Source organism: Rhyacophila brunnea, unplaced genomic scaffold (genome assembly GCF_057557595.1).
Source record: "Rhyacophila brunnea isolate RB1 unplaced genomic scaffold, BYU_Rbru_1.0 scaffold_17, whole genome shotgun sequence".
Classification (NCBI taxonomy): Eukaryota; Metazoa; Arthropoda; class Insecta; order Trichoptera; family Rhyacophilidae; genus Rhyacophila; species Rhyacophila brunnea.
In genome coordinates this window covers 5,258,310-5,285,010 of record NW_028232827.1, presented here as the reverse complement: position 1 = coordinate 5,285,010, position 26,701 = coordinate 5,258,310, and the positions used below count along the sequence as shown (strand labels likewise).

Here is a 26,701-nt window from a genome sequence, read left to right as displayed (position 1 = left end):
CAATCGACCGGGAAAGAAATCATCGCTGACAACTTCCGTAAGACTAACTTAGCTTTGGTATCTCAGCGACGCCTAGAAACACGTCGAGCGCCGCTTCATAACAACAACACATAACTAGACTATCCTTACCATAAAAATAAACATCCCAGAAATGTAATGCGCGACGCCAAGACGGATATAATACGCACGTCGGCCGCCGCGTTAATGTCATGCATTTTTTTTTTCAAGTACAACATAAATTATACACTTTGTAAATAAGTTTATTGAGTCATACACAACATCACATAATTTAATTATCTTAATTAAAATGAATCCGTTGGGAGACTGGGCCGCGGCAGAGAGACGCAATCGTTTCGCGCATGACGGTGTCAGTGTACTCTCGGATTATTTTTTAAAGTGTTGTATTCCCATCGGTGATCGCTGCCCGCTAGCCGCGTATCGGGACGGGGCGGAGACTTAAACGCTAACGGTGCGCTTTAAATAGTAGAACCAGGTTACGGAGTACATGCTCTTCATTTCGTCTCGTCTTGTTCCATTGGTTCTTCTACCTCTTCATGGCTATGGTCTGGGGTGCTGGAAAAAAAAAAGAAAATCCATTAATACAATATTAAACTGTATTGTTGTTTTTATTTAATAAAACGTAATTTTTATGTAGTACTAATTCCACTTTTAATCAAGAGATTAGGACCGATTTCGTCCGCCTCAGAGGGACATTTTCAACAGTTGAAATTCAGTTGAAAATGTCCCTCTGAGGCGGAGGAAACCGGTCCTAATCTCTTGATTAAAAGTGGAATAAGTACTACATAAAAATTGCGTTTTATTAAATAAAAACAACAATACAATGCAGTTCCACCATGAATTGACAGTTAACAAAATAAAAGAAAATATTAAACTGTTTTAAGGTTTGGAGGTTCTCAAGATTCGTAATCGAGGGTTCCACAGTAATTAAGGGTTCAGTTCCGGTTCCATTCGTAAATGTATATAATATATCGTGATTTAATTATTTGAAGAAAGAAAAAGTATTTAACTAGCTTCGTAATAGAGTACAGTAATACTCTGAAGTTATGCGATAGGTTGACGAAAATTGCTTAAGTCGAATTCGCATAAGTTGGGGTAGAACTTTGCATATAAATACAAATAAATTTTGTTTAATTGGGACCAAGGACTAACAAAAAACACTAGTTTAGAAAAAAATATTTAATAAAATTGCAGTTCTTTGTTCATAATATTAAAATGTACAAAGTATTAAAAAAATAAATTCGTTGGAGCCTGTTTTCTAAAAATTTTAAGCCCTTTTCAATTGAGTTTAAACCTTCTGTCAAACTGCAATTGTACCATGTACTTTTCTGATGGAACTGGGTCTGAAGTGTCAGCTAAAGAACCGCGTAACTCCCGAGTTCGCGTAAGTCGGAGTATTATTGTATAATGATAATTAAAGTATACTACATATTTAATGAACAGGGAGAACACACGGTCTTTATGTGTTGTGAAGAAAACTAGTCTATTCCACTGCCACTATTTCATACTTGAATATACCACCAATAGAGAGGAATAGAGAAATGACTAACGGACTACAATGATAGAATACTTACAGCGTGGCATGGTGTTGATGATGCATGGAGAGAGAGGCCATGGCGCTGACAGTATCGGCTGCGTCTCTCTCACTTTCTCGCTGACCGCCGATCGCCCCAGATCCCAAGGTGCCAGCTGATCGCTTTATGCACGGCCAGTGTGAGAGCTGCACAAGTAAACGACCATTGTTAGTTAGCAGTTATAAGTATTCCAATTTGAGACATATTGATATGTGTTTAACCTCTTATCTTACTGTAATAATAAATTTCGTTCTGCCTTGTGATGTCACATTGTGTTATCAATTATTTGTTTCATTTCGATGTCGATTTCGACAGTATTTTGAAATAGAAATGCCGATAATAGAAACATGGTATGTATATAGATTTCAAAATTTTTCTTCATTATTATTCGTTATTTGTTTTGTCGGTGATATAACACATGACGATAAAACAGATAATTAACTGACATAGAATATTTAAGAAACCATTTTACGTGATTGACATCACAGAACAGGTAAGGTTAATAAAAGGTAAATATTTAGAAAATTTCAAATTTACACAATGTTGGGAATTATTTATGCCATACAAATGGCTTCCTGGCATAATAAATTATGATGCCATTCGTCAGAATGAAATTTTACAAAATACAGTAAAACCTCGTTAGAACACTGATAATTCGAAATTCGCTGAAATTCGAAATTTTCCTGAAAAAAAAGTCCATTGAACATTATTTTCATATAAAACCATACCTTTAATTTGAATTTCGTAATTCGAAATGATTTCAGAGTCCCTGGCATATAAAAATATTCAATAAATCGCAATAAAGTACACTATTTCATGGGCCAGTCATTGAAAATTGTGACAGACTTTCCTTAAAACATCAAAAATTACTTATTTTATGATGGTAATAAAAATAATCCTGACATTTTATGACCCGATTCGGTAGACACATCTATATTCGGAAACGAAATTAATGAAAATAAAAAAAAATAAAAAATTTCAAAATTTTTATAGTTTTCCCCCATACATTTTGTAATTCGTAATTCGATTTTTTTTTCGATTTTCGGTCCCATGAAATTCGTATTAACGAGGTTTTACTGTACTGTACCAATCATCATTATTAGGATGAATCCTTTACATCATGTAGTCCCAAAGAAAAAAGTTTAACACAACCAGGAAGCTGAATATACCTGAATAGCAATAGTCTTCTGCAGCGTGTCAATGGCGCACTGGGTCGGGGCTCGAGCCAATTCTTCGGGAGAGATGGGCGTAGGATCGTCACCCAGCAGGGCGCGCACGCACTCCTGAGCGCAGTCGCAAATGGCAGGAAGGTCATATCCCCCCTCCAATGCAAGAACCACCTGAATAAATATAAAACAATGTACACTGCCTGGTAAACGAAACCTCTAACAAGTTAAAGACAGTTCAGATAATAAGAGTCATACAAATGGGATTGTCCTCTCATCCTCCCACCAAATGTTTCATTCGCATGACAAATCAAAACAAAATTATATAAGACAGTCGAAAAATACTATATATTATATGTTTTGTTACCTTTCCATTGGCGATCTGCAGAAGTTCTTTGGTCATATGGCCGAAGCAAGCAGGGGACACTTTGTAGCCGCCGAGGGGGGGTGGATGGCCGACCGCAGCGTCAAACCCACACGACACCAGCACTATTGACGGGTCAAATTCCTGTAAAACAAAATGGGGTCTGTCATGCAAATCACTTCAACAAAATAAAATATTTACAATTATTTAAAATTGATCGGTGAATGAGCAGTGTCTTTCCAATATAGACCCAGTCACAAACGTTACATGCTAATTCATTAATGCCACGGTGATATTATAAAGGATTATTTTTTATCTTTGCTATTTGAAAGTACATTTATTGTTTAGTGTTTTCAATTAAACTACTTTACTATAATGATTCTCTTTGCTATCAACATAACATCACCATGTAACTAACCTTCGCAATTGGTATGACGATAGATCTGAATGCGGCCAGGTATTCAGCGTCTCCCAGCGGGGGATTGAGTCCTCCCGACCACGCGATGTTCACATTGAAACCAACACCCATTCCGCTGCCACACTGAAAGAGACAAATTCACAGATGTAGAAACTATGTATGTAATCGCGTTTACCCCACCTAGTATTAACAAAACGACGCATCAATATTGCTATTCTTATAACATGACAAAAGATTCTAATCAAGTCCCTTGCTTGTCTCAAATTATTCTTCTAGGAATATAGGACCAGGTAGATTCCATCTCAAAGTTTACAAAAGTTGACAAGGGTATTAAATTAGTGTTATTTGTGAAGAGAGCATACCTCTGTGGGGCCTCCCGTTCCTGGGAAGAAGTTTCCATCGTCGTGCCTGTGGATGGAGAGGTACAAGACTCGGGGATCATCGTAGAAGATTTGCTGGGTACCATTGCCATGGTGGACATCCTAAAGAAAATAATTCACATTAATAATCCACATCAGATTCAAATTTATAATAGAAAAAAATCTTGAAACCGAAGAAACGGCTGAATTTAAAATGAGAAAGTTTTTTAATATGTCTTGACATTATTAATCGGATCTCAAGCGCTTTTATTTGTATTAAAATTTTGCAGTAAGAACTGGCTTTTCTTGTCCAGTACAAAAATCTCACCAACAGCTAAATTTCATATAACAATAGAGTGGAACTTCGATTTTACATGTCCAAATTTCTCATTACATTTTAGTACATTTAATTCCCAGTTTTATGTTTTTACTTTCCGCCATTTACGTCTCAAATGAATTTCAGATGTATGCATGCATTTCTGTTTGTAGACATGTTTATAGGGCCCAAGACAAAGGTTACACAATGCAACTATATAAGTTTGTTGTTGTTTTTTGTATACACCCGGTCAAAAAGTCTTGGCAATGAAAAATATTGTCATTCCAGGAGAAAAGAAACATTCTCGAAACGGTGAAAGAACACGTTGACATAATATGCTTTAAACTAGTTTATCAATTATTCGTCAAAATAAATTTATTTTAAAATATCATGTTTCCCCTATATTTAGGTTGTTTTTGTTTGAGTCCCTTCAAAAATGTAAAAACGTGGTTTGTACTTGCATTTTTTATGAAATGTCAAGATTTTTTTCTCATGAGATAGAAATGGTGCCCATAAAAAAAGTATATTTGGGACAGTCATTTATTAGACTTCACAAAAACATCGTTCACCACAAATACTGAATTAATTATGGACATAGAAAGTAGATGCCTCGCCACATTAATTTATATTCACAATTCTCAGAGTCATGAAAAGCTTTAATGACAGTTTCACCGATGGAATTAAATATTATCTTGTTACCCAATCAACGATGAGTATCCTCTTGACGTCGAGTCTCTGCTGAAGAAGTCGGGCGGCGACTGCAACGGAGTTGAAGAAACAGAAGCCCATCGCCTGCGATGCCTCCGCATGGTGACCGGGAGGTCTCACTACCGCAAATCCATTCTGCAGACAACAATCACAATGATTAGAACTGGATTCAATAATGATCATTGTAAATACGAAGGCAGGTAGTTTAAAAAGTTTGCCAATCTTTTTTAAAACCAAACAATTATATTTTTTAACATGGTCGCATTTAGGGCCATAAACAACACTTCATGGCAATTCCAGAAAATTTTTACATAGTGTGTTTGAATCGCAGTAATAGAAAAAATATTTTTCTGTACATTGTCACACTGAAAAACGGCAGCCTGTTTTGACATCTGGTTATAATATTTACGTGTGACATGAATTTTTACGGTTGTTTAAGCTTGTAATAATCCAGCTCTAGCAAATAAATCTTGTAACACAAAAGTGCTATGTTTGCCACACATGAATCTGCAATGTGAAATGATTTAATAAAGAAAAGGTAGTTTTCAACATCTCTTTTTTTAACAAAGTTTTTGTTATTACGACAATTCTAACCTTGGTGTCACCCATGTAAGTCTTGAATGCCAGATCCACGACGCATCCTGCGGCCATTCTAGCAGCGGGAGCCGTGTGAAGTTCGTTCCAGGTGGTGTCTGAGTCCACTCCAATGCCCCCGCATCCCAGCCGGACAAAACTCTTGATGGGCATCGCGGAGAACTTTGACATGTCAAGTTTCTGGCGATTGAGCGGGTTCGTACCTGAAATTATTTCATACACAATGAGCTACTACCAAACTAGACAGATAATATTAATGTAATCCAAATGACAATTGTAATAATCAGACCCATCTTGTAATATACATGTAAACTTGATAAAAATATTCTAATACATTTAAATATTGCGAAAAATCTTCATAAGGACACCATAGGATGGCCTTAAAAAGTTATAAAATTTTGTAGTGAAATCCAAAATAGAGTCTAATATTACACATAAAGGGGAGTGAATCGTGATATTTAAAAAATCTCACCAAAGAGTAAGGTGTGCGCTTCCTGATGGCAAGTCTGTAATTCTTCGAGAGTGGCTTTGCGCGACCTGACTCGGTCACATCTTGCCACGAGACCCGTCTCCATTAGCCTCGCCCACACACTCTGCAGTCTGCCACCGTGCTCGGGGTGCGCGGCATTATCACCACAAATGCACGCGTGCTTCAGCATAAGGTTATCGAATGCGAGTCCTGTCGTCGGAGACGATCCGTGTTCTCTGGCTATTCTTGAAACTGTCAAATTCACTCCTGTCTCCATGGGAGATGTAGGAGAGGTGGGCGTGGGGGGCAGAGCCACCGGAGGCGGTCCCAAATGAACAAGAGGGGAGCTCAATGCTCGGCACAGGGGCCGGCCACGCATTGCAGCTTCATCGGCGCTTGCTTGCAATGAGTGTCTCATCAGAATGCTTCTCTGCTGCTGCATGAAAGTGGGTCTGTCATTCTCCGCCGCCTCCGCTGAAGCCTTGGCCTTCTTGTCGGTCAAATCGATGACTTCTGCAGTCTCTTCCCGTTCATCCAGCTCTCCGGCTTCCCTTGCGCCGGCTCTCGTGAGGACGGTCTGCCGAATTTGTTGCTTGAGGTAATAGTGATGGTGTGGGTTGTCGGGCTGTGGGGCGGATCCGGCCAGCAGAGGATTGCCGAGGGGGAGGGGAGCCGACTGAGTACGGCTGAGCGGTCTCTTGTTGAGGCGGGCATGCGCCACCTGCACGTCGGTAATGGGTTGATGGGGTGGAGGCTTAGAGTGATAGGACTCCACAGGCAGCATGGGGTAGTAGGGGAGCGATGGGGGCAGCATACTCTCTGTGAGTGGGACTCCTAGCCTAGCGGTGAACGCCGCACGGACTTCAGCTTCCGATACGGGGGGCAGCATACTTGATTCCTGCGGTGAAAACAATAATACTTATTAATTAATAGATTGCATATTATGTACTATAAAACACAATATTTTTCCAGTACGCAAAACCCTCTGAAACAGCAAGGTCTATGGATCAAAATTTTTTATTGAAGATTCCTTGACCAATTTGAAGTAACTTATGGTATGGTTCTATTCACAAGATAATAATGAACATTTGAAGTTGTCATACAGTAACATTAAAACTAAACTTTATTGTAACAGTAGACTCCCGATTATCCGGGCTAATGGTGGGGAGAAAAACACGGAGAATCCGAACTATGGCTTTATCTTTTTAAAAACTACATATTTCTAAAACAGACAATTATTTTAACATGTTTATACTTATTATTTTTTATTAAGAAAATCTGTGATTTTGGTTTGTTTGCAGGAATCTTTTAATGATTTTCTAATATAAGTTCAAATTTTACTAAGAGCTATTATCATATTGTTGTATCAGGCACAGATAATCGGGAGTTTATTGTATTAATAAAAAAAAAAATTGACGTATTATAACTAATTTATAAATCTTCTATAATTGATCGACCATGGTTACTAAACAATTAAAATTGTACGGTTCGAAATAGTTACTTCTACTGATATCTGTTAAAGGTCCAAGGTTATATGGCTCTTATAAATAATTAAGATCTCTTAATAACATAATTTTTTGATATATTTGTCTCCATGAGAAACATCTACTTTCATCTAATTACCGCACCAATTTCAAATGCATTATTACCGAGACTTTCACAGTTATTAGGAAGAAAGAACACATCCAATTACCGATCATCCAATAACCCAATCATATCATTATTTTACCATTGAGATATTGAGATATACATACATTTATCATCCCCTTAGAATAGAACAAGCCTAACTGATTTTTTGTGAAAATACTTTTATTGTACTAAAAAAAATCCTTTTTTGATTCTCCATAGCTATATGGAGTCATAACAGACGTATCTGAATAATTACGAACATAAAAAAAAGTTATCAGCTAAGATCATTCCAAGCTTAACTTCAATATTAAATATATTTTGCAACAAAAATAACCTATCTGACGTTATCTGACGAAATATGTAACAGAATATACATTTCAATGTTTTTTTCAATGTTAACTACCTATTGGATTATTGTATATTTAAATCAATATTCTTATATTTACAGTTTTCAAATTAATGACAAAAAAAGTTTAAAAGTGCTCTCTCGTAAAATGTCAAAAAATCAGAAAGGCTTGTAAGGCTTGTTCTGTTCTTGAGAATGAATGTTTCATGGGATCAGAATGTCAAGTCGACCATAATTTGCAGTGGAGGAAAGTGATAATGGCAGACTTACAGTAGCAGCACTGGAGACGTGCGGTCTTCCGAGTGAGATGTTGGGCATGGAGGGACTGCTGAAGAGCGCCATGTCTCCGCTTCCCTGCTGAGCGTAACCTCCTTCCTCCGCTTCTTCCAGGATGGAGGCAGCTGTCGGAGAGCCGCGGGATCCTCCGGCGTTGGCGGGCGGTGAATTGGGGCCGGAGTCTGGATTACTGCTACCCGAGGTTCCGCAATCTATACAAAAAAGACAGTGACATAGGTCAAGAATGGTCAGAAATACCAACTTTACAAATAGCTGCCCTGAGAATTGATGTTTTTAGACTATTAGACATATTACATCTCTCTCTATTCAAAAATAATTCATGTCCTCTTGAAGGGGACGAAATCTATAATCATTAAATTATATGGATTACATATGCAACACATGGAACAAGAGGTGAATGTTCTAGCTTGTGCTCCATGTGAGGTTACAATATATGTATATTAAAACATTATGACAAAAAACTATAGCTTGTCGTCAACAATAATTTTCAGGTCTGATAAAATCGCGGTCCTTATTAAGTTTGGCAAACACCAAAGATGTCGAATCTTCTTCCAGACGGAGCCTTCTAAAAACTTCTGATTAAACTTCCATACAAGTCTTGACATAAGTGCCATTTTTGTGTACTCTTTCATTTCAGAGTATGCGTGGAAATTAGAGGTTCCTGAAGACCTTTTTTACCTCATTTTCATAACACAATAGAAAAAGGTTTTCTTTAATATCTTGTGTGAATTCACAGTAAATACATAGTAATTTATATTGTTATATAAACCAAGCGGTGGATGGTTAGTTTATTTTACGGATTAGTCTAATTTATTGTGATTATTTTTGTCTACCTAATAACATGCAAAACTTATTAATTAAATTAGTTATTATCATGCAACTTTCAGTAAAATATTCTCATTATCTGCAACAAAACAACAAAATTATTTATGTTAAAAATTCCAGCTTCAAAAGTAATAAAAAAACATTCAACATGTTTCTTTAATAAAAAAAATTTATATCAATTGAATTTTAACACATTTGTCTGGGCCACTCCCTAAAACACATAATATGGTAGGAATGCAACAAGATGCAAATGGTAACCTGCTGTAGGTGAAGTAATTTACATAAGAACTGTTATTTACAATTAATTATCTTCATCAGCTTTACGATTCGATGTGGAACTCGGCCACTCATGAAAAAGTTCCTTTTTACGAAAAATAGATGTCAACCACTTACTCAATCCATTTGAGTCCACTTCGACCTTATAGTTTGGAATTATTATTCTAAATAATATTTTGTTAAATTATAAATTATGTTTTACACATAATTTGGAATTATCTTAAAACACGTCTATTCAAAACATCCTTAAAGGAACGTAGACTGAATAAGACTTGAACCAACATCCATTGCAATCTGGCTGAGAGCTATACCTATTAAGCTACCAGCGCAGATATTCTATACACAAGACTGGTATCGGCAGCTATCGAGGGTAGTTTTTCATATGTTTGTATCAAAATATTAAATTAGCCGTCTAACCAGTCAAAACTGTCTATCTCGCTCTAAAATTTAGCACACCTAAGAGAGATGATGCTGTTAAAACACAGCACTTATTGTAACAATTGCAACCAACTTATTGTAATTGTTACAATAAGTGCTAATACTTCGATACAAAACTACCCTCGATAGCTGCCGATAGCAGTCTTGTGTATAGAATAGATGTGCTGATTCCTAACAAATACGCATCTGTGATATTCTTCAAATAAAATTTAAAAATAATTATTAACGTTGATAGAATTTAAAAAACACCTCAGATGCGTATTTGTTAGGAAATATCGAGATGGATAGCACTCGACACAATAGCTTAATTGGTAAAGTTCTCACTCTGGTTGCGATAGATGTGGGTTCAAGTCTCGTTAGGATAGGCTTATAACACTAATGTAATTTTGACATTGCATCCATATAGAAGTAAGGTATTGTCATGTGAACTTACTACCATGAATCTGTAATGTAAAACAGCTTGCATCTAATAATCAATTCGTCTCCATAAAAAGTTTTTCTTTAACACACTTTATGAAACACCGACATGATAAAATGGAGACCGTCACCAGAGTTTGTTGTTACGTACTTGCAGCGTTCCGGATGGCATGGTGCGCCAGCTTGCCAGGGCTGCGATGCTTGAGGAGGCGGTCTTGCCTCCGCGCCATAGGTGACGGCCGCTTCTCCGCAACTCGCTGCCGCAGTCGCAACTTCAGCAGGTTGGGCTCCGACGCTTCACACACCGTCACACAACAGACAGGTTAGTACAAGGGGGCTACACGCGCACACAGATCGCTACTGTCTGACCTCACGGTTCGACATATCGGAAGGGAAAGGAAATAACGATGGCAAATGATGCTGATTTTTAAAGTATGTGTGCAATCTCAAAATAAGCGTAAGGCATTAAACTGACACTTGATCAAAATGATTTATAACCAAAAACATGGAAAGAGTGCTAAGAAGTATCATCGGCGGACCTATCAGTGACACAATCAGGATCGAGACGCAGATGCAACAATCTAGCTGTGCGCTTCTTAAAGTAGCTGGCACATCGTAGTCGGGCCATCTAAACAGAGCCAATCAGTGACAATGAATCTGACATGAGTTAGATAGACCTGAATGGAGACAGATGCTAGAGGAGCCCAAGACCCACATGGGGCTATAGCAATACTGCCCTCATAAGGAAAAAGGCAGCTTTTCGACAAAAATCACAAATTGAGTTAGTGTACAGATAATGCTCTACGTGAAATTCTGAACCATTCAACATAAAGTCAAAAGTGGTAGAAAATTTATTTCAGTATAATAATCGACATATTGTTTTTCGTTTTTTTTCACAAATACAGTAGTTATTCTAAACAAAAAGACATTATAATGAGTTTCATAAGCAAAAACACAGCATCGATTTAAAATATACTGGTTTTTGCTTATACCATATATCAAATGATTCAACCACATTATTTAAAAATTTATTGAGAAAAGTTGAAAAAAACGTTAATGTTTCATTATCTCAAAATGTGGCTTTGGCAAATAGCTGCCTTTTCGCTTATGGGGGCAGAATAGAAAGAAGATGTAGGTATGTCATCGTCATAGATGAGGGTGTTCCTTTGCTTTTGCAATATGTTATTGTGATATCTTTATTCAATTCCGAATTCATTGGTACTTTGGCATAAGGGTAATATTATGTGATATTATTTATGATGATTGATAATTTTCTGACATTTTTGTTTAACTTTAAAAAAGTTTAAAATATCAGATATTGTAGTCTTGTAAAACATCCGTAGATATTGTAATTATTGATGTCGTTCATTTGCAATGGATATTGGAAAAGGAGTGGTCAGATTGATAAAAAGGTTATATTAACACATTAGCTAATTTTCTAAACAAGATCAGTACCGACATAGTACATAATTTTTATTTTCTTAAAGTACAAACACTTTGGCAACTCGAAAATAATATAATCCGTATAACTCTTGCCAGATTAAGCCGAGATACATAGAATGTCACTAACTGCTAAACACTAATCAACCGTTTATCGGATGATTAGCGGTTAAAGTAAACACATGCATAGAGCGATGTGCATGTGACAGATAGCCTGCAACTACAACAACAGTCACATTTTAACTAGAAATAATGTTGTTTATTTGACAAAGTTAAATTATTTTCAGAATCTATTATATACGTAAATACGAAAGACTAGCTGTATTCAATAGTCTTATTATAATATCCAAACTGTTGACATTTATTTTAGTAAACAGTCACTATCTTGATACAAACTCCTGCCATATCAATAAAAAATATATGAATGTAAATATACACCACAAGACACTGTACGTATATTGTACCTGTGATGCGTTAATGTAATTTAATTAAACAATGATAAAGGAACCATTAAATTATTTAAAGTTCATATTAATTACCTATCAATTTATATTGTGAAGTTTTCATACTTTTACCATTGAATGTGAATTAAAAAATGGGATTAATTCTGATCGCAAAATGAAGCGTTGCCTCGCTAACTAAGATTTTCGCGGCTGTTATTCTATGCATCTGGCCTTAGTATCCACATATGAATTCTCCACAGATTCAATAAAACTGACAGTATTACAATTAAAAGATTTCACGTTTTCTTATAAACATCGTAAACCCAAAACAAGTTTTTTATAGAAGACAATAAAAACAATCGATTTCAAATAGAATTTCAAGATTTAAAAGGTTTGTAAATTTTCATGTTGCATTGACACAATACAAGGTTTTAGTCAGTGGTTTGATTTTTGAAATATGAGAAAATTCGATAATTAACGTATCGTCCCTGTATATTAAATACCTCCTAATGATATTTATTTTTTAACATTTTCCGTAGATTCTGTTCATAAATTAAAATTGGATAATCATATTTTTTTAATAAAATATTTATTATTCAATAGAAAAGTCATAGATTTTTTCATGTTGTATCACATAGGTTTAATTCTATATGCATAGTGTTGAACGCGTTGAATCATATGTGAACACGGCGTGTTCACATATGATTATTTTAATACTGACCTTTTGCGGCGGATGCTCACATAGCAATAATTACGGTGCATAATTTAGGTTGCTCTCACATTGTATTAATCTAATATCAATTTTATTCGGATATTTTATTTTTTTATTTGGTCGTCCACAAGTAACATAATATAAATAACTCATTTTCGTCAAAATGCTGCACATAGGAGGTATTTAATATATATTCATTTAAAATCTAATTTTTTTCAAAAATGGAATTCATGAGTTTTATAAGATGATTTGAATTTATGACTCAGTACACATTTGGGTTAATACCTATACAAAAAAAAAGAATGAAAGATTTGTGTATAATCAATACCTTCACAAACAAAAAAAAAACCGATACAATAGTTATTTTCGTATTTTTTCTTGAAACAGCTGTAAACAATAAAGATTTAATAAAAAAAATTATGTTACATTGCAGTAGATAAATAATAATTAATATATGTGTTATTTGGAATCTATGTTAATACAAATTATTTTATTTGACGGTATGTGCGGGGTAAAAGCATAACACAAATTTGTCATTCCGTATTAGTAAATCTGAGCCTACATTTTCACACACAAAACACGATATCATCTATTCATAACTTATATTATATGAACACACTCCGATCTATTCATGGCAAACTGATGATGCGACCCAGAGTAAAATAATTAATTTTGCCACCAGCCTAAGCAGAGTGGCGTAACACTCTGATAATAAAACCATCAAGCGTTTGCGATTTCTAACTATATCAGTTACCACAGCAACAAAAATAAACATCCCGAAAGGTAGAAGTTTTTATGCGCCTTGGAGTGTCAGGATAATCGAAAATATGAAAAACTATTGCAGGCAATATCAAGTTGCAGTGATAATTTTTTTGTATGCTCGTAATGGTTGTTTTCTTCAAGTGATAACAAAATTTTAAAGCAGCATGCTAATCCCTTATCGCAGACATTACGCATGAAGTTGAAATCGGATATGGATATCCCTCCCTGTCTGCAGAACAGTAAAATAAAAAAACAATACGCTCAACAGTGAACGTGGAAAAGAAAATAAGGTTAGCCTTGTCTAGTTTGATTTAAAGATATGGGGAAACTGTCTGGTGAACAACAGGCTCATCCATCCCACGAATTAATATTTTTTCAAGGTGGTTAACGTGTGTTTGGACCAAAGAGTATGGTCCCTATAGGTTGAACAAGTAGCTAACATCCATTTCTCAAAAAAACATAAAAAATCGTTAATACAACCTCCACCATGTGGATGCCTATATGATCTTCTTAGGATCAAACATGGTAAAATAATAATTTAAAATACATTAAAGGGTCGTCCATATGATATATTTTCCGCCATATTCCGAATGGGACTGATATTTATGCCGGGGGCGTAGGGGGGTTTTAGAGAATGTGACATCGCAAAACTAACAAAATATAAACTTTTTGTTTCTGAGAATAAAATATATCCCGAGATGACATTATATTGATATCGATTTAGTTTCAATCGAAATAATTTGTGACACATGAAATCAATACATGTGGGGTCATTTACGGATAGCTAAGACGAGAGGGATTACATGTACTATATTTGGATCGAGCATAGTGTTGACCAATGACCAATGATATTGATTTCCCAACAGCGCTAAAGAGTTTTCAACAAGTGATGAAAGCCTGTGTGAGGGTAAAATTAATTGTGATGCTTCTCGATATCTGGTCATTAAGTACTCTCAATCCACGGAGAGCCATGAGAATTGAGAGAGAAAGCGACAGGTGAATGGGAAAATTAATTCTATTACCTTGACGTTATGGAATAAAGCAACTGTCGGGGTTGTTTTGTAAAAGATTCTAGAGTTATTCATACTAGTCAAAGTTGTACTGAAATATTAGCAATAATTTTACTGTGGGTCCACCATACTAAATTATAAAGATCGTCATGTGTGCATATTAATATATAAACTCTAATATAAACTAGAGTGACATTGATATATTAACAAAACTAATATAAGCTTACCGGTTTTCCTAAGCGGAAAGTCAGATGAATCGTATTTGGCGATGACGGGTTGCTGCTGTGTCGGTAATCTATACGGGTGAGAGTTGCTCATGCCAGAGGTTATTGATTCTCCCGAAGAACTCTTCACTACGCCCCTAGAGAGAAGATAACAAATTTTCATTAATACAGTTGTATAAAAATCAGTTGTTGTTACTGCCAAAAGTTGGTAAGTCTCGAAATCATGTTATGGAGTAATTGCGATAATATGAAAATAATTTGAGGTTTGACATGCCCTCTAAAATCAGGCATAATGCTAATTTCTTTGTATTCTATGTATTGGTTACACCTTGTTTTTTTTTTTCTAGCATACGTATTTATATGATATCAATACATAATCCGTTCATAACTCTAAATACCTAAATTATTGACTAACCAACTATTGGCAGCAACACTATGACGTAGTGTTACTGCCAAAAGTTGGTATGTCTCGAAATCATGTTATGGAGTAATCGGACTTTGAAAGTTTTACGTGCCCTATAAAATCAGGCTTACTCTCTATCAGGCACGAATTATATTTTGTTATATGCACTGTTTTGGGCATGATTTAAAAGGACTTTGGCACTTTACGAAGGCTCAGAGTAACTTGACTAAACACTTATGGTCGATACTCGGTATACGGGTGATCGAGGAGATGAGCAGGCAGATAACGCAGCCTCTTTATCAAATTGTAAATGAAGAAGCGACATTAAACCTGGCTCAGTCACGTGCAATGGATGCCTCAAGAATCTCAACCTGGTCTAAAATACCCAAAAAGTGTGCCGCCATGGACGACCCCTGATGCATAATGATGGATTAAGAATCTAATCATTAGATAATGTCTAATGGAGTGTGAAGCAATGATTTTTTTTATATAAAATAGATTTTCATAAATTATATTTTAAACTGAAGGACAAAGTAAAATGTTTGTATCATGTGCAAACACTATGTAAAAGAAATCTCAGATTTCCATAATAATAGAGCTATACATAATATTATGAAAAAGTAAATGAGTTTCAAAGTCGGTAGCCTCCATTTTGACTATTATAAATATTTTTCTTGATTCTGGTTCTGTAAGTGATTATGTAATATTTTACAGGACTATATCAATATCCGAAATGATTTGATTGAAGATAGTTATTGTCCTCCCAATTGGCAACACCAATGGCAGGTTAGTTCTGCACCGTGGGAGAACAAACAACTGATGCCACCGATTTGTAATGGCAGAGTGTCGATTTACGCCGCCGCTTATAAGCCGGAAAAAATATGTAGCTAAATAAAGATCCCTTCTAAACTTTAAACTAGAGTATGTAAGCATACCTAAGAGAAAGTAAAAGAGTCTCAAAAAGACCCACTCTCAAATCTGCTAACATCCGAAAAGACCCGGGAAGTAAGCAAGACAAAGAAACGTTTTATTTCAGTATATGTTTGCAAAAAGAAAATCTTGCATATTATGCAGTCCTAAATGTGCATGAAGGTTTTTTGCGAATCTCAAAATGCCTGAATATGGAGGTTTCTGACTTTGAAACTAACAGCCTCAAATATTATAATATATAACCCCTAAATTACACAGGTGTGTTGAAAAAAATGTCATAAGAAGATTTTTCTTCAGCATCTTTGTTAAATTATTAACTGGTTATTTATTATATTTTACGCTGCAATAAAAAGGTGATTTTTTAATATTAATGATTTAATTCTTTATTATTAGTTATATAATAAGTCTGTATTTAAGTTATTAAATTTAATACATGTACCTAGATAAGCTTGCACAAACTCCACTGTTTTTAAAATAATATATTAAACCTTGATAATGGATTAATGAAAATATTATTAATTGATTGGTTTTACATATCGTCTCTGTTCTGGCAGAACACACTAACTGGAGAATACTAGTTTTGAGTAATTTGACTTTGAAGTTGTTAAGATGTTTGAAATGGTCTATCATGTGGGTTTATTAAGTAATCGTAAAAAGGATGACTTTAAAATAAAGACTGTTTATTTATTAAGAAGGTTTTTAGATGGTAAAGTTTGAAATAAGGAACATTTTGGTATATCTAACTCAATATGTCATTTTTTCGAATTAGTGTCTTCTGCCAGAACAGTGACGATATACAAAATGATATACATGTACAAAGGATTGAATAAATCTTAAATTAGATTTTATGAAAATTTTATTGGATGATACTCAAAGCTCTGATGTGATTGGATACGCTAATTTCAAGATGGAGATGGAAAATATCATAAAATAATATTTTATGATATAAAACCAACTTCTGTGTTTATTCTTAAATACATAAAGGATTCATTCCTTTCTAATAGCCATTCTATTGACATGTTCAATACCTCTATCAGGCAATCAAGCATTGGAGTAAATGATTCTTTTTCTGCTACACCAAACGCAACTTCTTTTTATAATTTGATATGCTGCTTTTATGTTATTGTACTTTTTCTTCTATTTTGTGCATTTTATGGATGTCAGCCACTTGCTCAACCTATTAGGTCCATACCCTGACTCACACACAAACTGAAAAACAATATGTGTACTTGCCAGACCCAGGATTCGAACCTGGGACCCATGGCGTGATAGTCCAACGCTTAAGCCGCGCGGTCACCGTGGGTGTTTAAAAATTTAACGATAAATTATTGTGTTTTGTTGTTGTATAAATTGTACATGACTGTTGTGTGTACATGACATATGACTATATCATGGGGTTACTGCCAAAAGTTGGTAAAGATAATTGAATAGAAAATAGAAAGCGTTACCAATTTCTGTATGGTGATCCGGGTGCTGTACCATTTGCAGATGCGATCGCTTGTTTTTTCATCAAGAAAACCTATAAAAAGAAAAGATTACATTAAAATTATATACAAAAGGTCAATTATCATTTTTGCTCCAAAGCGGAGCATAATATGAGATATTTCCGGCCCAACTTTGAAGGGCACCTAACATTTTTTATACTACAGTATTTGCAGTGAAAGGTATGGACACATCGACAGATGGTGGGGGAAAAAAATTAATAAGAATTTTTACCTGCAGCTTCTGTTTGACCTCTGTAGATGCGACGGCGCTGTGGTCCTGCCTGTCTTTCTTACGGAGGGCGTCGAGCCTCTCCCTCTCGCGTCGTTCCCGCGCCTCACGTGCCTGCTGTTGCTGCTCCTCCAACGCCCTCTGCTGTTCCCAGAACTGGAACGCCAGAAATTTCACCCGTGGATCAATGACAACAACTTATCCCTTTTCATTTGCTATTGGGGCATTACTTGGGGTAAGTCCACATTTAAAATGAAATTTTGCGTACAATTCAAAAATGGCTATCTGCGCATCTATTTTATACACAAGACTGCTATCGATGGTAGTTTTTCATAAATCTAACCTAACCTAAGTATGGAAGTATTGTAATTGTTACAATAAGTTAGCCGTCTAAACAGTCAAAACTGTCTATCTCGGTCTAAAATTTAGCACACCCAAGAGAGGTGCTGTTAAAAAAATAGCACTTATTGTAACAATTACAACTATGTGTTCATATTTTGATATAGTACATGTAAAAAACATGGGGTTACAGTTTTCATTTCTGATATCTAGTCCAGACTAATATTCGTATGTCTGCATACAAAACTTAAATACAATGGTATGTAATCTTTTGCCACAACACAAACGAACTGATGCGCACAATTATTTGTTTGAAACTTGATGGATGTAACTGCAAACTTTTAAAAAATAACCCATATTAGTAAACTCAGTTTGCAAATTAATACAATACAGGTAGAGTTAATTATATCCGTCACATAAATCTGTATTTATCTGTTAATTACGAAAGAATCAAAAATTTATGAAATGACTGATTCTGGCAGACTAAAATTTTGTAATCATTTTATTTTTCACACACTTCATCCATGATAATACATCAATAGTAGTCGTATAATAAAATGCAAGGGAGCGGAAAGCAATTGAAACCTTTGAAATGTGGTGTTGGCACCGAATGCTTTGTATGTCTTCGAGAGAGACTTATCCAGAGATGGCAGATAAAGGGACGGATCGTGACAATATGTTTGAGAAACATTTTGCAGTTTTTTGGACATAATGTTCGGCGCAGACTGGATAACCTGTAAAGACTGGTGGTTTCAGGTAGCCTCCAAGGAAGAGTGTCGGCACGCTGGAGCAACCGAGTGAAGGAGCTTACTGGGGGCAGTTTTCACTCTGCCCTGAGAGAAGCAGAGGATCGAGAGGGGTGAAAAGTCTTGGTCGCTCAGAAGATGACGGAATTTCAAGGTGGTCACAGTCCTCAGCCATAAGGGAACGACGAAGTAGGGCAACAGAGAAGATAAGAGAAGATAACAATAGAATAGAGAAGAGGTGTACCTTCATGTGTTGCCGGAGCTGTGCCTCGTGCTGCTCTGCCAGTTGCTGTTGTTGCGCCTGGAAGTGCTGCAGCAGGATCTGCTGCTGCAGCTGCTGTTGCTTCTTCAACTGCGGAAACGGACAATACTGACAATTGGTGAATGCTGCCGTTATATGAGTCGGATTGCTTCAAAACATTAACAGAATAATAATAAGAGTACATTCAATCATATTGACGATACAACCAAGGGCGGATTTACTGACACTCAAAGTGCGTGCAGAACCGGGTCGGTCATAATGGATCGCCGAATTAAAAAAATATTCTAAAATAGTCATCCCAGAAATATTTAAAAAAAAATCTAACAAAAGGCTTGCATAATTTAACATACAACAGGTGCAATAATTTCTTTATTGCATTGAGACAATCCTAGATAGGATTGTGTCAATGGACAGGCACAGTGGCGATTTTTCCGATTTTTGACGCAGATGAGACGCAATCGATTAGTCAGAAAAAATTAAAGGGGGGCCTCGAAACAGTTCAAACCAGTCATAGACGTGGGTATTAAATTATATCAGATCTTAAAAATATTTACTTAAAAATTCTCACAAATTGAGAACCTACTGACTGAAAATTAGTCTTAATAGTTGATTACTTTTAGTTAAAGGATGTGATTCCAGGAAAGAGATGCTTTGATATTTAGGTATGTCATTGTTAGTTATAATTCGAAAGTATTATCAAGGAACTCAGAAATACTGAGAACTGAAATACCTAATGGGTGTGGAGTAACAGGCAACCGATCTCGAATGTGGAAGAATACGGGATAAATTTAAACATGTGTCAAGAATACGCTTGTCCTTCGTTCTGAGAATCGCTCTCGGTTTATGCACTGACGCTCATTCAATATTGGTGTATTTGAAGGTTGCAACAACTATTGCACGTCTATGTGTGGTTGATTTTCGTAGGACACTCACACATTCAAAACCCTGTGTCAAAATGTAGTGTATTAGCTATCCCTATCGGAATTATATTTATTAATTATTAATTGTACCTACTGTGTAAATTATTTTATTTTTTATCTAGGTGGGTCTCAAAATCAGTCAGTGCCTCTGGCCTCTAATAAAAAATGCGTAATAAAACCACCGAAGTACAAGGGAAAAGGCAAAAGAAAATAAAAATAAATTAAGAATTCAATATTATCGTATTATTTATATAAAATTCTGGTAGGTGCTCATAAGTATAAAGTTGTAGTGACTACTGGCGAAGGGTGGAGGTAGGCTGTTAAGATCCGACATAAATAGTGCATATTAAACACTGTCAATCAAACGTACCTATTTCTTTTCATTGAACTAATACTACAATATGCAGAGATAGTGTTGGTTAGTATTTAAAAATTAATTAAACCCTGCCTAATCCAAGCCACAGTAGATCAACAGTCAAAAAATATTCGTTTATCTATAAAATATCTAAAATTGTACTATTAATAAACCATACATAATTTTAGATATTTTATGGATAGAAGAATATTTTTTATCGATTACACCGATTACGGTTTGGTATAGGCAATAGGCATTAATGAAATAAAAAAAACTACACCACCAATATGTATTCATAATTCAACGAAAACAAATAAGTATGACCTGAAAACTGTCCACTATTTTTGTCGGATCGCCCATAGCATAACCTAAGCCAGGGGTGGCGAACCTATGGCACGCGAGATGAATTTGCAAGGCACGCGAACGAAAACCAATAAAAAAAATTCAAAAAGTTTTACAAATGAATATTATATATAGTGTTACCAGACAAAAAAAGAGAAGGCCCCGGCGTGACAGTTTCAAATTCTAGATCAACGATTTAACATTAATATCAAAACACCTCCCCAACTAAAAGGTTGCACAGCCCTACCTCACAAACATTATCTTTCAAAACGACGATGCGAATCTCGGGTATCCACGGTCACAAAGGGAAGTACCTGCCTACGACCAAGGGCATTTACAGTCGCTCACTCCGCACTGAAAAATACCGTAATTTTGTTTCATCCCTTTGCCCCTCCCTCCTGTCTCATCACCCATAGATCCGTCGGAGATAATTGTGGACAGTATTCATTCTCCCGCCAAAGTGGAAGCGGACATCCGGGGTTGCACCTTCGGTGCGGCCCGGGGTCTTTACGATGTAAACTGTAAAGTCGCGCTCGGTTCATTATTATAAATCAGTGAATTCCTTTTGTGTAAGCGGCCCGATAGTAATCCCTATAACCTCCTAAAAACCATGTGTCGCGTCCTCGATAAAACACTTTCGCGCCGATACGGCTAATGTGTTTAAACACGTGTTCCCATATAATTACTGTGCGATAGCTAAATCTAAGACTCCTGTGCAAGTGTAATTAATGATGTAATCCAACCAATGTCTGAAAAGTTAATGTAATTAAACGTCCCTGCGCAGGGAAATTGTCAAATCAAAGACGTGTTTTATCTTGAATTATATGTCCTGATGTCCACACAACCCTCAATCAAGGTGATACTCGTGAAGAACGCTGCCAGCATACATGTGAGTTCTCCAATCCATTCTTCTCGGTATCAATAGGTACCTACATATAAAAAAAAATAATGACGACATTGGAGAAAATTGTGCAACCTGCGGCCCGCGGCGAAAATATTTTCCTAAAAAAACGAGCCGACTCTTTGGCACGTCAGACAGTCGAAAAATATTTTTTGGGAAATGTTGGCACGCGTATGCAAAAAGGTTCGCCAACCCTGACCTAAACTATTACGGTTTGGCCTAGACAGGGTTTAATTGAATTTAAAAACTAACTGGCACCATCTGAAAATTGTATTCTTAGTTCGATTCGTTCAAAGAAAACAAATATATATGACTGACAAAGTTTCGTGTGCACTATTTTATGTCGAATCTAAACAGCCTTAATAAAATTGGTACATTTACTACTGTCTGCAATACTTCACTAACAACGCGTTATTTTTTAAAATCTAATGCAATACGGCCATCTCTTTTTAGTAAAGCCGGCGCTCCATTGGCACGCAAGTCAGACGATTTACAGCTTATTTAAGTAGTCTTTTTTTTCACGTGGAGCACCCCACATCTGCGGACTTTTTGATTCGCAGACCAGGCTCGTTGGATTTCAAACATGTTTGATATTTTACTCTCCGAGTTGCCAGACTTCGTCCGTCGATCGTTATGCAAATTCGATTTGACATTAGTACGCAATCATTGGGACCGCAAAAAAATCTGTAATTGTTTTAAACATTTTCATTAATTAATTATTTGTTAATTTACACATTATAAAATGAGAGATTTACCAATTATTTTTTTTATTTGTATTTAAGAAATTCATAAAAGAAAACGTAAAACTTGTGTTGTTTTCACTGCTATATTATTTTATGCAAGTCTACATATAAATAACACAAAATTATAGGATTGTCGGAAGACATTACGATAATCGCAACTTTTGACATTTGACAGCTCGACTTTGTTATTCGTTCGTTGAACAGTTGCAGAGCATAGACAAATCGGACGATTTATTGTCCTCGGACAATTGGCTCGCCAATGGAGCGCTGGCATAAGACGGTTGACGATGAACTGTGGTACGGTGTAATACGACAATTTGCATGTATGTAACCGTTTTATCTGAGATTTTTTTATCGAAATTGATATTTTGCATAGACACATACCTACGATTCTAATCAATGTATAACATAGATCGACTGTAATATTGATCGTGTGTGTGTCAAAAAAAAAACAAAATTTTATTATACCTACACATCAAATTTTATATTTCTTTGTATTATTTCTCACCAAATTGCATACTAATTATTAATGCAAGCTCTTCTATCCTTCAATCTTTTAGGAAGTTTGCCAGGACGACGACTCCCGCACATTAGTGGGTTACATGTTAATTGTACGTAAAACATTTCACCGTGGCACAGTTCGCCGTGAGTTTTCTTATTGTAAGAGATGACCGTATATTATACGGTCTCCAATTTTATTAGATTCAATATGAACATTAATACAATTTTCATAGCTGATTTTGGCAAAATTCATGAATTCAAGAATGAAAACCTAACCTAATCTAACCTAACAAATAATTCAGATTTTCAAAATTTGTTTGCTGCTGGCTTTTTGTAAAGTGTAAACCGACAAGAACCGTGTTTTATTTAGAGATGGATTTTATGTCGGTACTATACGACCCAAAGAGGTTGGACAGTCTTTAATATACAGCCATATATTTCCAATACAACATTTCATGGTGAAGTGTGATCCGGCGAACTGCATAGGTACAAGTTTCCTGACACGAATTTCACGTGTGCATTACAAAATTCTTACACCACTTTCGCCATCTGGTCACGTTAGTAAGTACTCAACTTGACAATTTTCTCGGATCTGTTTATTATGATGACAATGATAATTTGAATTCTGTACAATGATTCAAAATGGCGACATCTGTCCCTTGTGTAATGTTGTGACGTTTCGCGCGCGTGGGCGGCCATTTTAAAAATAGAAACGGTCGGTAATAAGGAAAATTTCAATTACCCTCGTTAGGTTCAATTTTGTTTAATGGCCGGCAATTTTATTCAGCTAAACAGACGTTTCATTTAAACTACGTAAATGTCTATATTTAACATTATTTTCGTTTGTTCGGCGGATGTTTCAATCAGATATCCTCACGCGTTGCATAGAACACAAAATGAACGTTAATTAAGTTTGACATTTGAGTTGAAACTAGGTAGGTACTTATTTTTTTTATCCTGGGCGATGTTAACTACAAAAAACAATCAATTAATCTACAATTTACGCAGTGGAGGTTTTATATTAAGCATACGAGGCGATCGCTTCGTCAGAATGTAAAAAAATTACAAAGAATGTATGTGATAAAACTGATAAAGATTGAAACGGAACCATATTCTGTATGAGAAATTCAAAGCTGTTGGCAGTGTCGAAAAACGCTAGATTTAACACCATACGCCATATGCAAAAATACAAAATCAGGCAAGAAAAATCCGTGATGGAAACGCCGACTACAAGTCCAACTACAGCTACAGAGTTATCAGCATCACATCACCAGATAACTGTTTATGTCTGAAACAGGATTCAAACATGGGTCTGCTTTGTATGAAAATGTATAAAATGCGACAAGGGCAACTGCCGCCTGAGTGTCAACCAAAAATTGATCCCACCACTCCCAAATATATTTTTTTTCAGGATTCAGAGGGCGGAAAAAGTCCGCAAAAACAATTTTAATGATATTATCATACAATGAACTATAATGATAATATTTTCTTCCCATGTCATCAAAATATATAACAAAAATTATGACATAGTATGTACATAATTTTGAATAATTATAATGTAATAAAGCGTTTGTATTGTGTCGATAGATGTCTATCAAATGAAGCACAATTTATAAAATAATATTTTTAATGACATGGGAAGAAAATATTATCATTATAGCTCATTGTATGATAATATCATTAATAAAATTGTTTTTGCGGACTTTTTCTGCCCTCTGAATCCTGCCGCCCGAGTGTTTCGCACCCCCGTTTGGCGCGATCCTGATTACTATAATACCGCCAGCGTTGCCAATTTAGCGGTGTTCTTGCCAGATCTAACGTTTTTGAGTAGGTGATATGCATCTAGCTTTTACAATACGCATCTGGCGTTAAATCTAGTGTCTTTCGACACAGAAAACATTAAAAAAAAAAAAAACACGAATCAGAAATATATATAAAGATACACAGTTCGGCATAATTACGAACAGAATTTCGGAATCTATAAACACCGAGTCGATTTTTTCTGGTGGTAATTATTAATTATAAAATTATTATGAAAAATATCAAGCGTTTTTATCACCACATATTATGATTTGATTATATTATGGATAATATATATTTTTAATGCGCATGTCTAAAAACGTAGAATTTGTCCGCGCGTCCAATTTGTCCTCGCGATCAATTGTCCGAGGACGACCGCCGGTGCTTTCGAATGGAAAGCGAGGATTAAAAGCTGATTAAGCATCTCGTTATCTAACCAAATCGGATTATATTCACCGCAGAGCCATTAATTAAGAAATAACAATGTAAACAAGGAAGCGCGAATTAGTCCGATAAGAAGATAATCCCCGAATTAAATAGACAGTATGGCTATTTATAATATGACTACAAAGATTTGTATACGAATGAGAATGTTTTTGGAGCCGAGAAGTCATTGATCCACTTTTATTTGCCACTGATTATAATTATTGTATAACAAATAAAATAAAATTTATTTATAATTCGGATAAGTAGGAAACTGTTTTGATTTTCTTTCTGTCAGATTTTCATCCACGGCCCGTGTTCAATTATTATCTTCGTTTTATTACAGATATTAATGTCATTCTATGATCACACTTCTTTACGACGTTGCCAAGTAGTTGATGTTTATGGCTATTTAATTACAATATATGATTTGTTCACTTTTTATTGTCGACTACAACACACACACAATGTTGTAATTTTTAATGTCAAAATAAATACAATTAGCTTTGAACGTTTAATTAGACTATTAAATCCTACATTATTTTTTTGTTTAACAGCCTGAGTAAGTAAGTATGTATGTATGTGATATCCATACATACTTATTTTGATAATTTTATACGGCGAACGGATATGACCACGTAGAGGCGCTTTATGTGGCTAGGATATAATAATGCTCCGGATACCGTCCGAAAGTGCTACACACTGTAGCCCTGTGGCACAACCACACAGATTCTGACCCTCTCATACCCTGCGGCGATTTACACCGAAAACAAGGTAACCGTTCCTGATACTATAACCAAGTCTAGATGCGAAATAATTATGTATTAAAGTGGGGCCACACCGGCAACAAGTCGCGCGACAACTCGTTAAATTTTACGATAATTATCATAATTGCTTAAGAAATTTTACGATAATTATCATGCTTATCGTAAAATTGAACGAGTTGTCGCGCGACTTGTTTTCGGTGTGGACCCGGCATTAGGCTCGCGAACTAATTATTTGGCGCCTTTACAGGTTACTGTATCTGCAACGGTCACAGTTACGGCTCGCTAATAACTATCCAGCGTTAGAGATTAATATTTTTGGGGAAAACGATTTTAGGGAAGTACTGAGGGAAGAAATATATTATTTATTGATAGGAAAGTAAAAAAACCAATTGAATTGGATTCTGGACGAGATTAAAAATTTCAATAAGTATCTATAAAGAGTGTGGACCATTGATTGTGGAAAAAATTTTATTGCTCGGAAAACTAGATAGACAAAAAGTATTTTTTTTTTGCCAAGGAGAGCTAAAAACCTAAACTTTTTATTTTAAGGAAAACATACAAAAAAACTCGATAACATGTCCCCTTAATTTCGTCGACATAATATTGCCAATGAAAGAGATCAATGCTGAAAATTGTCGTTTTGATCGAGATGTGAGATATCTTTTATTAAAATGGCCTTCGAGAACTAAAAAGAACTTGCTTGAAACTTTTTTACCGTACTTATCAAACCACCCTCGCACGTACATAATAA

General features: G+C 35.6%; 1 protein-coding gene across 11 annotated transcripts in view; it reads right to left on the bottom strand.

Moving 5' to 3' along the window:
* Nucleotides 1-224: 224 nt before the first annotated feature.
* Nucleotides 225-26,701, bottom strand: part of HDAC4 (histone deacetylase 4) — a 371,906-nt gene continuing 345,429 nt past the window's right edge. For 4 of the 11 annotated variants that reach the window (XM_085944859.1, XM_085944862.1, XM_085944863.1 and 1 more), the window contains 15 exons: nt 19,182-19,306; nt 17,855-18,017; nt 17,587-17,657; nt 14,809-14,942; nt 10,366-10,509; nt 8,232-8,449; nt 5,990-6,884; nt 5,518-5,720; nt 4,915-5,058; nt 3,903-4,022; nt 3,541-3,663; nt 3,126-3,266; nt 2,762-2,932; nt 1,593-1,738; nt 225-573 (listed from right to left, as the gene is read on the bottom strand). In XM_085944859.1, the coding sequence (XP_085800985.1) occupies nt 513-573; nt 1,593-1,738; nt 2,762-2,932; nt 3,126-3,266; nt 3,541-3,663; nt 3,903-4,022; nt 4,915-5,058; nt 5,518-5,720; nt 5,990-6,884; nt 8,232-8,449; nt 10,366-10,509; nt 14,809-14,942; nt 17,587-17,657; nt 17,855-18,017; nt 19,182-19,306 (2,859 nt within the window). In that variant the 3' untranslated portion in view covers nt 225-512. Of the gene's footprint in view, nt 574-1,592; nt 1,739-2,761; nt 2,933-3,125; nt 3,267-3,540; nt 3,664-3,902; nt 4,023-4,914; nt 5,059-5,517; nt 5,721-5,989; nt 6,885-8,231; nt 8,450-10,365; nt 10,510-14,808; nt 14,943-17,586; nt 17,658-17,854; nt 18,018-19,180; nt 19,307-26,701 lie in introns of all 11 variants that reach the window. The other 7 variants (XM_085944860.1, XM_085944867.1, XM_085944869.1 and 4 more) reach the window with 5 other exon arrangements.